At 38.2% G+C, this 18,442-nt stretch overlaps 1 protein-coding gene across 2 annotated transcripts in view; it reads right to left on the minus strand.

The window, feature by feature from the left end:
- The window catches only part of LOC121878079 (transcription intermediary factor 1-alpha-like), a 103,819-nt gene that overhangs the window by 65,575 nt on the left and 19,802 nt on the right, over positions 1 to 18,442 (minus strand). For both annotated transcript variants that reach the window (XM_042384067.1, XM_042384065.1), the window contains exon 2: positions 4,578 to 4,792. In XM_042384067.1, the coding sequence (XP_042240001.1) occupies positions 4,578 to 4,792 (215 nt within the window). The remainder of the gene's footprint in view (positions 1 to 4,577; positions 4,793 to 18,442) is intronic.

An 18,442-nucleotide genomic window follows, 5' to 3' on the forward strand; every position in this document is an offset into this window, starting at 1 on the left:
CATTGTCTATCCTGGTTGCATGTGGTGGACACTGACTAATTGTATATAATAGTATCCAGAACTGTGTTTACAAGAAACTGTATATGGTAATAACTAATACATACAGGTTATATATACGTAACTAACTTTCTGTAATATAATCAAACAGTATTATTCACTACCTGAACATCTGATAACTGGGTGGCTCTAAAGGAACCTAACCCATTCAGATAAGGAGGATGCCTGCATTATTATCATGTACAGGTACAGTGTTTGTTGTAGTCATTGTTTTTAACCATTTACTATTTCCCTCCATGTTCAGTCATGCCAGGAACCTGACTCTCTTTTCCCCACAAACTAAGGTTTCCAATCTCAGGATTTCAACATTTGTTGGGTTCTTCAAGAACCTAACCTGTGAATAACAAGGGCCTGCTGTTTATATTGGGTTAATGGTACAAATGATTTTCACTAAATAAAATTAAAAGTGATACTGTAAATTAATTTAGTCACTGCTTGAGACTACTGTATTACAAGTACCTCTGTATGTCAATGTTTTCTTTAATAATACTCACAACAACCCTGTGTGTTATCACTGCACAAACCCTTATTATGGCAAAACTTGGTCAGTTATGGGTGATTTGCACCAAAAGTTTGTCATAGTGATCAAACCTGCCAAGTTTAGTAAAAATCCACTTGACTTAATTTAGTGACAGAAAGAAATGAAGACAATACCCTATTGCCCCACATTGAAGGGAATGGTAAAAAAATAAAAATAATAATACCGGTAATAATAATTAAGAAATATATAACTAAAAATCATGAATGCAAGTAACAGTACTGTATCATTAATAAAAATACTGTCTATACCATAAAAGCAAATAAAAAAGCATTACAATAGGAACCTATCAAGAATCAAAGCAGTCTTATAATACTGTACAGGAGAATTCAAAATAATGTAAACACATTTTGAAATTTTGTATCTTTAATAATTATTGCATTGAATAAACAAAAGTACAGAGTTGGTGAATTAACTTTAAGAAAGATGGCACAACACCATGTTCAAAGCTTTCTTCATGTGGAGTTTCCTGGGCTGAGGATTGGTCGAAGGGGACCACTCATTAATTTTGTCCAAGGTCACCTGGCAATACACCTCCAAACATTTTATAGGACACATGCATCACTGTGTGCTAATCTGTTGCACAATGTTAAAGTGAATGTTTGTGTGCTAGTGGTGAACATTTCCAACATTTAAGGATTGTACAGTACAATATGTTGCTATTGTGTTCATTTGTGTATACAGTAAGGCAAATTTTTATTTATTTATTGCAATAACTACAGTACAGTATTAGATATGGTACATTACATTATTTCAAAATACACTTATGTATATTGTACTATAAGCTATTACAATATTTTAAATCACCTTGTATTTCATTACATAATACAGAGGGGATGACGGCGACTTTGAGTAGAATGCAAATGATAATCTTTCTAGGTACAAACACAGTAAATAGTGTACAGTATATGTTTTTTTAGCCCACTGAGAAGTTAAACTGAGAATTTATCTGATAATTTGATAGTACAGTACGCCCGGATAATTTGCGATTTTAATTTCGCGGTCCTCTATTATTCGTGGATGACACCCTGGATGTACCCAAGAATGTCTGCGGGTAGTTTTAAAGTTGCCGGCATTTTGCAATCAGGACAGGGAGTCATTCGTTCTAAAGACAATAATTTCCTTTACCTGTTTTGTATACAGTATATGTATGTGTGTGTGTGTGTGTGTGTGTGTGTGTGTGTGTGTGTGTGTAGACACACACATACAATACAAATAAATAATAATAGGAAAATCCTCTCACAAATAATCAGAAACAAATGTAGTATTAAAAATGCGACAGTCTACCCTCAAGTTTACTCAGTGCTTTATTAATAACAAAAAGCGGAGTAGACTTGAGGGTAGACTTAACATTTTTAATATACATTTGTTTCTGATTATTTGTGAGAGGATTTTCCCATTATTATTTATTTGTACAGGTATGTGTTTTGTGTGTGTGTGTAGTGGATTTCTCCCCTCCTCCTCTGAGCATCCTCACCAACCAACTCTCTTCTTCTAGCTACAGCTGCAGCAACCTACACCACTTCCTCAGCCGCTGCCTGGCGGCCCTCGCTCCCGCCGGCGAGCGTGGCGACCCACAAGCTGGTCCTCCTCTGAGCATCCTCACCAACCAGCTCTCTCTACATCACGCTTGTAACCACGCTGCCACTTCCCAGCACCAAGCTACATTGTACATCCAATACAACATGTATACAGAAAGCACATTGTGAGTTTCCTTTCTCCATCCCATCCTGAGTGTGAACCCAAACATCCCATACCCCACAAATGGTGACCCCTGGAGATTCGCACTCACACAGGAGGGAGGAGAAACAGATCACGCTCCCAGTCTTCAAGCAACATGGAAGACTGGCTTATCCACCCAGAAGCAGCTCTCATCAGCTCTACAGCTACGGTCTCTAAACCGCAGGTTAGACACCCTAGAGCAGCACTGCTTCTCTAAGCAGACACCAGCTCCTCTTCCTGCCCCAAGCACCACGTCCTACCGACCCCAGAACACCCGTCCTACCTCAGACGCCGCCCCCAGCCCAGCAGTACCCCTTGCCGGTCTTCCTGATGCAGCCCCTGCTCCCGACACGGCCCATGCGCCTGAGTGCGGACCCACACACCCCTCTTTTCTTCCTCAGGTACTCCCTGCTACTGTCCTGCACCCTGCTGCTGTCGTGGACCCAGCTGCTGTCACGAGCCCTCATCCGCTTCTGCTGACGCAGCCCCTGCTCCTGACCCAGGCCCACACACCCCAGCAGGCGCATCTGACGACTCTGTACCTGCCGTGAGGGAAGCACAACATTCATCGCCTCCACACACCCTTTTTCTCCTTCTCTACTCCCACAGATATTGTGTATCTAGACAGTTGTCCCCAGCGACCGGCTCATCCACGCCATCGCCATTATGTCCCACATGTGGCATGCACCGCCCGTTCTGCCTCACATGTGCCATGCAACCCTGCAGACAACAAGTCTCCTACACTGCCTGGAGGGAAGGAGGGGGTATTGTAGTGGATTTCTCCCCTACAAACGCTGTTTGTCGCTGAGTACCCGACCCCACGAATTCTCCAGTGTATGCTTCGTGGTCTAGGTCAACCAGCGCCGCTTTACATGAAGGAGGTCAACTACTAAGCCACGCCTACCTCCGCTATTTAAGACCTGACCTCGTGGTGACCGCTCTCTTTTCTACCTACACCAACCAGCCAGCAACACCACCTCCTCCGCCGCTGCCTGGCGGCCCTCGCTCCCGCCGGCGAGCATGGCGACCCACAAGCTGGTCCTCCTCTGAGCATCCTCACCAACCAACTCTCTTCTTCTAGCTACAGCTGCAGCAACCTACACCACCTCCTCCGCCGCTGCCTGGCGGCCCTCGCTCCCGCCAGCGAGCATGGCGACCCACAAGCTGGTCCTCCTCTGAGCATCCTCACCAACCAGCTCTCTCTACATCACGCTTGTAACCACGCTGCCACTTCCCAGCACCAAGCTGCATTGTACATCCAATACAATATGTATACAGCCTGGAGGGAAGGAGGGAGTATTGTAGTGGATTTCTCCCCTACAAACGCTGTTTGTCGCTGAGTACCCGACCCCACGAATTCTCCAGTGTATGCCTCGTGGTCTAGGTCAACCAGCGCTGCCCACGGAGCGGAGGTCAACTATCTACCCACGCCTACCCCACGCTATTTAAGACCTGACCTCGTGGTGATCTCTCTCTCTTTTCTACCTACACCAACCAGCAAGCAACACCACCTCCTCTGCCGCTGCCTGGCGGCCCTCGCTCCCGCCAGCGAGCATGGCGACCCACAAACTGGTCCCCCTCTGAGCACCCTCACCAACCAGCTCTCTCTACATCACGCTTGTAACCACGCTGCCACTTCCCAGCACCAAGCTGCATTGTACATCCAATACAACATGTATACAGAGAGCACATTGTGAGTTTCCTTTCTCCATCCCATCCTGAGTGTGAACCAAAGAACCTGTTCCCCACATGTGTTTCTACACACACACACATATATACTGTACAATACAAGTAAAAGAAATAATTGTCCTAAGGGCAAACACATAAAGGGAATATACATTTCTTTGCACACAAGTAAAAATGTACCCCCTCCCCAACAACAAATGTTATTCATGGCCATTTTGAGAACCTAACCCCCGTGAATTTGAAGGGCCTACTGTACTGTAATACTGTATGTAGTAATGGTTGAGGAGTGGGAACATCCAAGTCCCTGACCATCTTCAATACACCACCAACTTATTATCAGAGAAATTTTCACAGAAACTTCTCAATGTCCCTGTCCTGTTCACTACCTATCATGTTCTTACCCGAAAAAAAAAATAATAATAATTACAAAAAAATTTAATAAAAATATAGTATAAATAAAAAAAAAAAACTCGTACAAACTCCATTGCCTTCTGTTCATAAAATATTTTAGTCACACTCTAATCTATGAACCACAAATATTCAGATCTCTAAGGTTCTTAATATACAGTCTCACCTGAATACACTGATCACAAAGCCACTCGGAACAGTCTGTACACAAGCCTGTCGCCACTGCCTCATCTGTACAAGAAGTACAGGTAAAGCTTTCTTCTGTCGCACTACTTGATCCTCGGTCCCCACTGCTTTGAGCCTCACACACAAACATGTTGTCTAATACACTCTCCTGGGGGAAACCTTTTTTGCACATTGGGCAATGGATGAGAGGGTCCACTGAAACAAAAGAAAAAAAATTACATGAGCATAATGTACAGTACTTGTATTAAGAGGCCTGTGTTTACAGGGTTCTTATGCAAATACAAATGAAAGAATTTATATTTCTGACTTTTTCATGATCCCAAACTGGCTGAGATAAATTTTTTTGTTAATATTTCTTATATGTACAGTATACAGTACTATAAAAAAATCCCACCCAAACACACACACAATCTATCTCCTAGATACCAATAAACATTTTAGGGAATTCAAGTGGAGTCCGGTACACTGAACCTTCCTACTTCCATATTGTTGGGGCTATGGATCAATTGGATTGGCCTAAATTATAGAATTACCCCAACATTTCGATATCACCTCACACATAACCTCAAAATTTGCTCAATCTTTATAAGTCATGATTGTATTTTGTGAAATAGAGAAGGGTCCTTAAAACATCTGGTATATACCGGTAAATGTTTTTTCACATTCTAAAATACTGTACACAAGAAAATAATTCAAATGCCATCATGTAATTAACCCTTAGGCCCCGGGTGACATTCCAGAACGTCCGCTTATTTTCCCGCCATTTTTATTATTATTATTATTATTATTATTATTATTATTATTATTATTATTATTATTATTTATTTATTTATTTATTTTTTTTTTTATTAATTTTGGAAATGTTTATTTTTGTTCTCGATTTAACCCCGCGTGGGGGGTACTACCAGCAGCACCCTAACCCGGGGCTTAAGGGTTAACTAGAACTTTCTACTGTAGATGTGTAGACACTTGTAGCAAAAGTTGGTTACATATGAACACAATTATTGTTTTAGATATCACCTGAAATCATACTGTACATAGAGAAGAAAAAAAAAATCCTTCACCAAACACACTTTGCACTGTAACTACTGTAACTAAGAAACAACAAATGTGTCAATCCTTATATGAAATTTTACATTTTTAGATAACATGAGCATGATGAAGGAACAACAGTTTATGATCAGTAATGAAAGAGAAAACATACCCACACATGCCTCTCCATAAATAACTCACTACTACAACTTATTTAATTCCTTTTGTATTTATACAGTGATTAAATGTTCATTGTTTTAATTTCCATTTATATATTTTTTTCTTAATTTACCATTTTTACTCATTGTTGGCTTATTAGCTGGTTGGGTGGTCGGTCTGCTCTGCTATGACCTTCATTTTCCAGTGTTAGTAACGAAGGAAACCAGAGTACTGTACCCAAAGAAAATCTGTGATGTTTGGTAGAGTCACACTGGATAACACCCTCCTCACATCCAACTCGGGATGCAGTACTGGTATATATTGTACAGTATTTTCTTGATTTAATGAACTAATTCGAGTCACCCCTTTCCATTAAATAAAAATTTCCGCTAAATCGAATTTCCGTTATTTTCGCTCGATTTAGCAAACTGTGTAGTTCACTAAATCAAGTATGATTCCGTTAAATTTTGTGGCAACTGCTCCACTTGGCGTGTGGGGTTTGTTTACATCCGCTCAGTCTGTGTCCTGACACCACCGTGTGTATTGTTCACTGCTACCTCTCGGTCAATTAACTACTGTGCTTAGACATCACGCTGAAAGTCTCTCAGAAGTCTCAGAAAAGAATTGGTGTGGGGGAGAGTCAAAAGAGCGCAGCTTTCAATTGGAAAAAAGTTTGGAAATAGAATTTTTTTTAAAACAAACACCGAACCCCCTAGTTTAAGGTAAGCCATGAATAATGTTTCTAATGGTTATACGTACATATCATGTGTCTGAGGTGTCTTCATAGGTGTGAGCATATTAATGGAATTATTCTCGATTTAGTGAACTAGTTCACTAAATCGAGCAAAAAATAACGGAAAAAATCCTTCCGCTAAATCGAGTTTATTATATCGGATTCCGTTAAATAAAGAGTATACTGTATTTCATATATGGTATATTTGTAGGTATTTCATGTTATTTGTATCAACTGTATCAATAAAAAATATCAAATTATATCAATATATCGAACTGTGAATACACCTGTATTGAATTAGTGAGGGTTGAGTGTAGTAGCTATGTGTAGCTATGCATTTTGCACCAACAACACCTTTCAGGGTCATTAAATGCTAATAAAATATAACAACATATGTCTATCAAACTTGAGTTAAACTACAGGTGCACTATGGTAATTTTAAATACGTACAGGGAACTAATAGCATCTGCTTTTGTGTTTTTAGTGTACGGTATTACCAGTAAATGGGACAGTACATGGAACATTATTCTGGCAAGGTAAATGTTGTTCCTCAGCAAAAAATCATACTGTACCACGTGTGATTTTTGTAACTACTGGTAGATTGTCTTGTCATACAGTAAAACCTCGATTAACCGCCCATATATGGGAGGAAGGGGCCGACGGATAATCCAAAAGGTCGGTTAATAGTAAATAAAGTCTACGGAAATAACATGCATTTTCAAAGTACCTATCCCTAACCTACCTCACTTAAGTCCCTCTATTCATTTTTGTTCATTTGCCATTCACATTTCAATAGAATTTGCTTTTAAACATTAACCACTTTAGTAAATAAATATGAACCAGCACAGAAACCGTGAATAAAAAACGGAAAAGTCAAGGAACATATGGCATCACGAAAATTGTGACCAAGTCCCAGGTTGCTGATCTGACTTTCTGCCTCATTTACACACAATTGCAGGGTCTCAATTATTTATCTTACTAGTGACAACACAACATACATACAGGTATATTGTTTCTCACTCTTGATTTTTTTTCATTTTTGCATTTCTTTATGGTTCTTTATTATTATTATTATTATTATTATTATCATTATTATTATTATTATCATTATTATTATTATTATTATTATTATTATTGCCCCCCAGGCCCCGATGTGGGTCAGTGAACTGTGCCCGGGTGGGCTAATCAGTAAAAAAAAAAAAAAAAAAAATTAGGGGTATGGGATCGGCTGTTAATCCGAAAGTCGGTTAATCGAGGTTTTACTGTATTACTATAAACATAAGTTTTTCTATGATAAAATTCCTGTCCTGGGAGTGTTTGGATTCACACCGATTCATATGGGACAGAACCATGACTTCACCACAGTGAAAACTGATTCAGCAGTTCTGGTTCAAGAGATCTCCCGTTAATTCTCTCATGCTCTCTTGATGCATTTTGTGTCACTAAGTGCTCCCGTGCTGGTATAACCCCTCTTGCTCAGCCATATCTCACACTGAGAGCACCCCTCCTGTAAGCAGAAACGTGGCAACAGTGGGCCAGCCCTATCAACCACCTCACAAATCTCGTAGGCTGGCAGATGCATCTCTAAGGGTGTAATTTATGCTTGGATTGCTCTACCCAATGTTTACTAAACTGGAAAACCCTTTCCTGTGACCCATGCAACCTGTGTTGAAAGACTGGGAGGAGGCGAGATTGTACATGACGGTATTCGCATTGAAAGACCACGAGGGGTTGAGATTTCCGACCATGGCAAGGATTACCAGAGGGTTAATAGGCACCCCCCACCTACATCAGAGCCCTCACATTAGGCCAACAGTGCAAGGTGGGAGGATGAGCCCGTCATGCCATATGAAAACTAAGGACATAGCATATCTACTTTCTAAAGTTAAGAAATCAGAGTTGTGAGAATCTTTGCTGGAGTACATTACCTGGAAGCTCACAATTTAGTCATGATTGAAGGATAATAAGTGCCCTTGATATTAAAAGACATTTACATAGCACCATGTCCTTTCTTTGGCACTGTACCAACAACTGTGTTGTTGTACATCCTTATCTTCACCTATGAGAAGTGTAGCATCCAGGTTAACTTTGACCCATTTATCTCTGACCTGGACACTGAATAAAGGAACACATTTGAGAATAGGAAAGAGGCTGAAGTGAGGCAGCATTAAGTTGTAGGTAACAAGACAATTATGGATTACTGTCTGGGGGTCGGGGGGACTATTTGTACATGTACTTTGATACTACTGTATTGTAAAGGAAAGAAGCAACAAATTAATATACACGTACTGACCACAGAAGCTGTACACAGAACTCAGGACAAGCACCTTGATTAAGTTTAATTAAGTCACCTGTGTCACTGATAAGGTAGCTACACCACATGACTATCTTCTTGCATCATTAAATATACCAAAGGTGAAGAAAAATTATTCAAAGGAAGGTAAGCAAAATAGGTGTGCTAAGTGTGCAACCACCTTACAGGCTCGTTAATACAAACAAAATAAACATGGTAGATGTATAATAAATGTGAGTGTAGTGAAGAGAAATACAGTAATTGAGTTTTGAATGTTTATGAATACCGGTACACAGAATAAGAATAACCTATTTGAAGATATGTTACCACTCTCAGGAGGTAGACATGTTACTATGGTCCTCTAGGCCACCTTATCATTACATACCTCCTTTGCCCTTTCTATTCCCCTTTATCCCCTCCACTGTTCTCTCCTTAATGTACTGCTCAACCTTTCCCTCCCTTGATGTAGCTCAGTGGTCTCCCTCTACCCATCACACCGAGTTACTACGTCACCTCTGTACATCCTCTTTACTATCCTCCTCTGCTGCATCCTTCTCACATTTCTCAACATCTCAGTGAGTTTCTCTACAACCATTCCTCCACTCCTCTGTATTCACCCTTTACCTACTCTGCCACTCCAAAAGCCCCTTTACTTCACTATTACTTATACCCCTTCTATTGTGATACCATACAAAAAAATCACTACAGTACTTTATTTTCACGTACAGGTGGAGATACAGCTGACTATTCATCTTTCACCAATACTGAAGAAATAAATCTTGGTATCATGATTGATGCAGAATTTTTCCAGTTCCTGGGAAGATTTTGGAATTTGCTACCTAACCTAACCTCAGAATTGGTTTCCAGACTCGGAACAGAAAAATCCCCAAATTACACATAGACCAGAAAAAATGCAGCTTCTGGAATTTTCAGAAAACATGCCTTGGAGAAATCATAAGATATGCCTTAATTATTATTATTTTTTAATTTTACACTCTGCATACATACATGGATATTACGTATTAATATATTTGTGAAATTTGTGGATGAGTTTTCCTTTAAAATACTGTACTCTTGATCATTCATATATTATAACATATCCTGCTTCTAATATAGGGTATATTCTGACATAAGCATGATCATTGTATGCTTATCCTTATTATTATTACAGTTTATATTAAACATTTAAAAATGCAGGAATAATTTGCAATTAACATTGCAGACTGTATTGAGGATACTTTTAAACCATTTAATTATCATCTTGTTCAATGTTTAACATTATTAGTCTCTGATTAGTCGGTAGAATTTCATGAATATACCTACTGTATATGGGTTCCATGACAGTTGCTCACAAGATGAACCTAATCTAACATAACCTAACATGTCTTCCTTTCCATTATAGTTGTGAGTATATGCCTTGTAAACTAATGTCTGCACACTAACTATATGAAGACTCTCTGGTGAAGATCCATATATACAGTATTTACATATAATAATTTTCCAAATAAAAGACCATTTAAACAGCAGATACTTTTCTCCAACTGCTGGTTTAGTCCATGTCATTAACATATTGTAAACACTTTTACTCCTGACATTGGGAAAGTGTTCATGTTTTGCTTTCTTTCATAGGTATTTATTGCAGTACTATAATCAGATGGAGACAAGTTGGAAACATTATCTCAAGTTTTCATATCTTGTAGATAACAGGCCTTTATACTTGTATAATATGAAAGTAAAAAATGTTGGTACAAAGATAATTTCCTGTTTGATAGAAAACTCACAGTTATGGTGATATTTTTTCAAGATTTTATCATAATTCATCTGTACAGCGAGTTCATCACTGTCATAGCAAAATTATAATACCTAATACTGTACTTTCCTATATTCTACTGACTTCATCCACAGAACAGGGACTAGTTCCCTTTATTTAAACTTACCCAACCCCAACTTTGTGACAAAATTATTACTTTATTATTAGATTTAATAAGGATAAAGAATAAAGGAACAGATATTACACACTATTCCTAAGTTGCTATGGTTGTCACAGGCTTTACTTATCTATATTCACTGTAAGTGATCGTATTTCATTCCCAGAATTGGCTTATAATCCAAGAAAATGGGAAAATGAGGTGCACCTTAGCTTGGGATTCAAGTTTTTCATGCTCGTAAATCGTGTAGCAAGAGTAAACATTTCGTACCACTGACAACGTTTTGAGGGTGCAAGCATACCAACCTCCCAGTCTTCCGCCAGTTGGTACACCTGACTACACTATGATGACGTAGTAACAACAAATGACGGTCGGGTACCACCATGGCCCATCATGAAAAAATCACAAAATTTTTACCTCATTGTATTAAGACCGCCAGGATACCACTGCGTGGTATACACCACGGAGCTTCTTGCAATTGGCCCTTACTCCTAAAACTCCCTAAAGACAAGTAGACTTATCTCCACACAGTCACTCAGCCAGTTGCCTGATTGTCCAATTACTCCTCACTGTATTTACTCTAATCAAATACTGTAAATGGAAAATTAAATGCAGGTATTGTACTGTATTGTACATGAAAATTTTAGTATTCTTAGATTTAATATGCTAATATGTATAATAAAGGTGAAGAGTTGTGAAGCAGTGTGTTTGTTATGGGCTTAAAATCATTGAGTATACTTCGTATTTTTTTTTATTAAAAACAAGTTTTGTACCTGGTTGTGGCATTAGAGGAAGTTTTATCTTTCCCATCTCCCCATTACATCCATTGACTGAAACTGGAAATATGAGGTGCAAAAGTATTACAAAAGCCATACAAGAACAATTAGCACAGGAAGAAGACTGCAGCAAAAGGTAAACCTCAGCCTTCTTGTTTACTACCAACTCCACTGTTTGTGTTTCTTTTCCTAGAGCACCTGTACCCTGGACTATTGGCAAGTTGGTTACTGGACTAATGTCCCCTTGCACTGAGACCATTTATATTCCAGTACACAGATCAACTATCTTTAATCAAATAATTATATCCCAAATGAGGGTTCTAAATGTTTCAGACACTTGATGAGATTTTCTCAAGAACTCTAAAGACTTTCCTATCCTTCTGTTCAGTTACTCTTAAGCTTTTATGCCAATCTGGCTAAGAAAGGATTCATGGTAAATTAGAGGAAATTAATGTTCTCATTTAAACACATCATAGCACAAATTTCTAGTGTTCAAGAAATAGGTGGTATGGGTTCCAGATTGATACCCTTTATCATTCTTGACACATTTGCTCTGTCCTATTTCGAAAAAAAAAATAAATAAATAAATAAATAAATCCTTGCAGGAGCTGACTAACAAAAGGAAGTTTGTCTGGAAAACATTTGTCTTTGTTCTGTAAACGATGACAAAGTAATGAAAGGATCAGAGCATTTCTCTGTTATGCTCCACAGCCAGCAAAGCTCACAAGCCTTTGAGTGGCGGCTATCCAGTGTGCTACATGATCAAACACTGTCTATAACTAAACTGGCATCCACACAGTTCAAACCATGAAAAATGATGCCTTTGAATATCCAAACTTAAAGAATTACGGAAATAACTTGTACACACCCAGATTCCAACTCAGGGTCATAGTGAGAAAAGCAAATACTTGTGCAAGGCTGAATCAGCTTGTAACCCAACTTGAAGGTACAGGTTGACAACCCTTTATCCGAAATTCCAAAAACCGAAAAGCTCTGAAAACCGAAAGGTTTTTTTTTGTGGGGCCAATTTTTTTTTTTTTTTTTTTTTTCCAAACAGGGATTATCCCACTCGGGCATAGATCACCGACCCACATCAGGGCCTGGGGGGCGAAATTGTAATAGTAATAACAATTATAATAATAATAATTATTCATAGTAAATAAAATCTTTAATAAAAATACACCAAAATAAAATAATAATGATAGCAATAATAATAATAATGATGATGATGATGATGATGATGATGATGATGATAATAATAATAATAAAATATAATAATAAAATTAATAATAATAACAATACCCGTAATACTGTAATAATAAAATAATAATAGTAATAAAGAAATACAAGAATGAAAAAAAGATCAAAAGTGAGAAACACGACCTACTGTAGACCTAAGAATTATTATTATTATTATTATTATTATTATTATTATTATTATTATTTTTATTATATTTTCGCCCCCCAGGCCCTGATACGGGTCAGTGATCCACGCCCGGGTAGGCCAATACACATTTAAAAAAATAAAAAATAAATAAATAACCATTCTGAAAACCGAAAAATTCCGAAAACCGAAATGCCCCTGGCCCCAAGGATTTCAGATAAGGGATTGTCAACCTGTAACAGGAAAGGAAATAAATTGAACATAACTCTGACATTAATTCCTGAAATACAAGTTAACACTATTGATTATTAATATTAAAAAAGTGAAGTGAATGTTGGGACATGGCGATCTAGCCATGCCATCCACCATTCAAGTGAGTGGGTTGCTACTGTGATACATGAGAGCCTTAACTCTAAACATCCAAACAATTGCCCCTATGAGAAGATACCTAGATGACCCATAACAACAACTTGTTCAACTTGGTACCCATAAAACTAAGGCTCCTCTCTTTAAGCTTATCTCCCAGTAATGAAGTAACTTAACTAGGGACATCTATTAATGGAGTAACTTAAGCAGGGTCAACTATTTGACACAAGCTGACAAACAAACTCAACTCTCATAGGGGGAGAACAATCCCAACACCCCCTAACCAAGAAATTAAGCATCATCTTGTAGTGGGCGCTAGCCTCCAACACACTGCCCAGGACCAACATAAGAGCAGCAAGTTTCTCCTTCACACTTGGTAGAGAGGATGCCCCCGAGCTGTTGAGAAAATGTTCCTAAAGAGGAAGGAGCAAATCTCCCTTGGATGATGAAGGTTATCAGCAAGAAGCCCAACCGTCTTGTTTCTATAACACTGGTGATCTACTCTTGGAAACTGTTTAAATGAAAACCTTCACATTCCAATGGTCATGAAGCCAGCCATAAGCTAGACTACAATCAACTTACAACGAGAGCTTGGGGATGCTTCTCAAATTCAATTTTGGCAACATGTTTAGAAAATCCTACAATATTATAGACAGTATATCAATTAATATACAGTACCTGTACCAGAAAGTACTGTATCCCACAGACCAAAAGACCCTTTTTAAATTGTAACTCATTTACTTAATGTCGGTAACCTTAAAATAATATTATCATTCCCACACTACACTTGGCGCACAATGATTTTTGGACTTCCAATAAAACTCAAGTGGAAAGAAACTCCAAAATCACGTGGTCCCAAAAGCTTAAAACTAATAAACTTGGACCAAAAGTATAAAACTACTACTGTACTATACTTTACCCCAAAAGCTTGAAACTAATAAATTTGGACCAAAAGCGTAGGCTAATAAACTTGGATCAAAGGTTTAAAACCACTGTACTATACTGTAATAACTTGGTCCCCAAAAGCTCAATCAATCAGAGCACCGTCCTCATATCTGAGGGTTGGCAACCACAGTCCTCCACTCCAAACATTTTCAGGTTATTTTTACCAACCCTCCAAGGATTTGTATCTCTCTTTGCCCATTAATATTTCTGTTATTATTCCCTCATCCTTAATTATATGACCAAAGTATCTCACTTTTCTTTTTCTGTACATTTCAAGTTTAGTACAGGTTGAACCTCCCTAATCCGGTACTCTATTATCCGGCACCTCCCGTCGTCCGGCAAAATTTTAGTTTGCTAGTATCCATGGTTAGGCATACCCTTTGTTTACATCTTGTCCTCGTGGAGTTTGGTGCGTTCCTAGGTATTTCAAGTGTTTCTGTAATATTTTTCACTTGTTATTTACCCTTAATTGCCTCCTAAGAGACCAGCAGGTGATACTGGTGCAGGAAATGCTTCCAAACGCAGCAAACACATATCTATATCAATACAACAGAAGGTGGAACTGTTGAAGAAACTGGACAGTGGCGTATCGGTCCGTGCGCTATGTGAAATATAAAATGTTGGATCATCTACTGTGTATGATGTCAAGAAGCAAAAGCTTCAAATCCTTAAGTTTTATAGTGAATCTGACACTAAGAAGTATATGGATATGCATAAAACACTGAAGGAAGGGAAAAACAGTGATTTAGACAGTGCTCTTATACAGTGGTTCAAACTTAGGCGCAGTGAACGTTTTCCTTTGTCGGGCAATATGTTAATTGCACAGGCAAAAATATTTCACAAAGAACTTAACCTGCAGCATGAGTGTGAGTATTCCCAGGGATAGCTGCAAAAATTTTTAAAAAGGCATGCTACTAGTTTACACCGTATATGTGGGGGAAAAAGGAAATGTAGATACTGAAGCAGCTGTTAAGTTCGTTGATGGATTTGCACAGCATGTTGCACATGACAATTTATCCCCCGAGCAGACATATAATGCTGACGAAATGGCGCTTTTTTGGCGTCGTATCCCCAGCAAAACTTTGGCGTAAGAAATAGAAGTGGCATGTGTCGGAACGAAGGATGTTAAGGACAGGGTTTCTGTGCTTGGTTGCAGTAATGCAGCAGACACACACAAGACCAAGCTGTAGATTATTGGAAAAAGTCTGAACCCTAGGTGTTTTATGGGGCTAAAAATTTTCACAGTTATTTACCGTGCAAACAAATAGGGCTAGATGACCAGTAAAATATTTCTTGAGTGGTTCGAGAAATATTTCGTATGGGAGGCTAGAGCTCATTGCACATCAGTTGGTCTGGATGCTAAATGCAAAATTGTCCTCCTGCTTGATAACTGTTCAGCCCACCCTCATACAGAACTAGTTGTCAAAGATAATGTTATGGGACTGTATTTACCTCCTAACTGTACTTCCTTAATTCATCCATGTGATCAAGGTATTTTACGCTCCATGAAGAGTAAATACAGATCAGTGTTTATGCACCATTTGCTGTTAGCCATTAATAATGGCAAAGATATTGGGACAGCTCGAAAAGAATTCACTCTTAAGGATATGATCTGGACAGTAGCTAAAGGCTAGGATGCAGTAACACCATCTACTCTGAAGAACGCTTGGCATAATTTATGGCCAACACTAATGTTTCAGGACAGTTCCGATGTCAGTGAGGAGAGAGATTTCGCTGGATTTCAATTGCCGCAAAATAAAATAATTGTGCGTGATATAATGGAGTATGCCAACAGTTTGATCAACCCAGCAGCACGTGCAATGGTCAGGGAAATAGGGGAAGAAGGTTTACTAGAGTGGCTGGATACTGACCGAGATGAACCAACTGTGAATCAACTGACGGATGCAGAAATTGTGTAGATGGTACAGAAAGGACAAAATACAGGTACAGACAGTAATGACAGTGAAGATGATGAGGAGAAAGTTCAAGAATGAATATCTATTGACAAATGCATTCAGCTGACCACAGATCTAGTAGAAGATCTGGAGTAGAGAAACATTTACCGATCAAGAAAGCATGCATCTCTACCTAATGAAAGACCGTCTCATTAAAGAAAAGCCCAAATACCTGTAACAAAAAACTTTGGATAATTGATTAAAAAAAGCAAGAGACCAGTAGGCAACTCTCTTCAACTGAACATCCTATTGCATCTACTTCTGCTACCCCAGATGTCATCTTACACGAGGACCCAGCCAATGACTTAGAGTACCCAGAAGTCACCCCAGCTGAGACCCCAGAAGTCACCCCAGCCAAGACCCCAGATGTAACTCCAATGTAGTGTGGATGGATATGTGTGTACGTACCTGTACTGTACATAAATTTGGGTGCAGAATCAGTAAACATTTTAGTCAAGTTAATTGATTTTGTTTTTTGATATTTCTTTATTTCTTCATTTTATCTTTATTTCTATTTTTTTTCTGTAGTTTTACTTTATTTTCATAATTTGCTTATTTAATTTTCAGTAAGTAAACTTGTTATATTTATGTTTTTCTGTAATTATTTTATTTCTATAGTTTTTAATTTTTCCTTTTTTTCTCTATTTTCTTTATTTTATTGTATTTCATTTACTGTACAGGTATTTTTTTCTTCTTTACAGGTGAACATCACCAATTTATGTACAGGTACAGGTACCATAACTATTTTGTCATTTTAAGTGCAGAATGAGAATTATTGTTTATCTATTTTCGTTTATTACAATTACACTGTAAGCTACTCCTCGACTTACGACCTACTCGACTTACGACCACCCAGACATACGACCGCCCCAGTCGTACCCAAAATTTTTCAAATTACGAATTTTCAAGTCCCGACGTTAGTGATTGCGCTGTGTACAGACAAAATTTTTGTTTGTAAATCCCTTTAAAATGGCTGGCAAGATTAAAAGTGAGAGTTTTGTGGTGCTGAGAAGCAAAAGAGACACCCATTTTAGATTTTCTATGTATTATCTTCGCATTTTCGACTTACGACCAATTCAACTTACGACCTGGATTTGGGTCCCTAACCCCGTCATAAGTCGAGGAGCAGCTATATTGTATTATGTTAATGTAGTTGAAATACATTACCTGTACAGGTATTTAATTTTCATATATCTTTCTTTATCCTTTTGCATGCATATTTACTTATATCATTTACATTAAAACTGTGTGACAACAATAATACTACCCTGTATGTATTTTACAAAGACCACTTGTGGTTCAGAAAATTCTATAGTCCGGCACCAGTCAGGTCCAAAAGGTGCCGGATTAGGGAGGTTCAACCTGTACAACATTTCTCTTGAAGTTTTTGCTAATATTAGTGCTTCTTCATTTGTTTTCCTGTCAGTGCAGCATATTCTTAGCATTCACCCATAACTCCACATTTCAAAGGCTTCCAACCTCTTTATGGTGTCGGCTTCTAACCCATACACCAGTCCTTGCCATATACGTACAGTATACAGTAGTGCATTTATTTTCAGCTGAGAAAAAATGCCCCGCCCCCTCCTCAAGAGTTACAGCTGATTGGCTGTTGGAAACGTGTCCGATTTCGTCCTGAGTAATGATGTATTTCTAAATGAGTTTATTCATAATTGCTGGGATGACCGTTTATGACGAGAAAGATATTGAGCTAAATTATATAAAGATACACACATTCATTATTTCAAACATAAGCACGTAGGAAGTTTACCGGTATCAGAAGTATTGTACGTGAATTAACTGATAAACTCGGGTAGCAAATTCAAGCTTTCGGAGGATGCATTCCATACCTGTATACTATTGTACATATTTTTACCTACTGGACAATAAGACATTCTAAGATAAATTACATATCAGTAATATTGATTATACTACATTATGCAAAAACAACATTTTAAAATATCAGAAGCCCATTGAAATATTACACGACCGTTAGCAGAGGCGGGAAAAATATGAAGTAGTTCGCAGTTCATATTTCCCGCCTCTGCTTACGGTCATGTAATACAGCAAAACCTCGATTAAACGACGATCCCGGACCCCTAAAATAAATAAATAAATAAATGGGCAATACAAAAAAATAAAAAAATAAGAAAATTGATTGTATTTGATTTTTCCGTATCCCAGTGCATATAGTGCTTTGATTTAAAAATGCTTGTTTACTCAGTGCATATAGTGCTTGAAATAAACAAATCTTATATATTATTTATACAATAATAT

The sequence above is a fragment of the Homarus americanus genome, unplaced genomic scaffold (genome assembly GCF_018991925.1).
Source record: "Homarus americanus isolate GMGI-L3 unplaced genomic scaffold, GMGI_Hamer_2.0 scaffold45562, whole genome shotgun sequence".
In the NCBI taxonomy this organism is placed as follows: Eukaryota; Metazoa; Arthropoda; class Malacostraca; order Decapoda; family Nephropidae; genus Homarus; species Homarus americanus.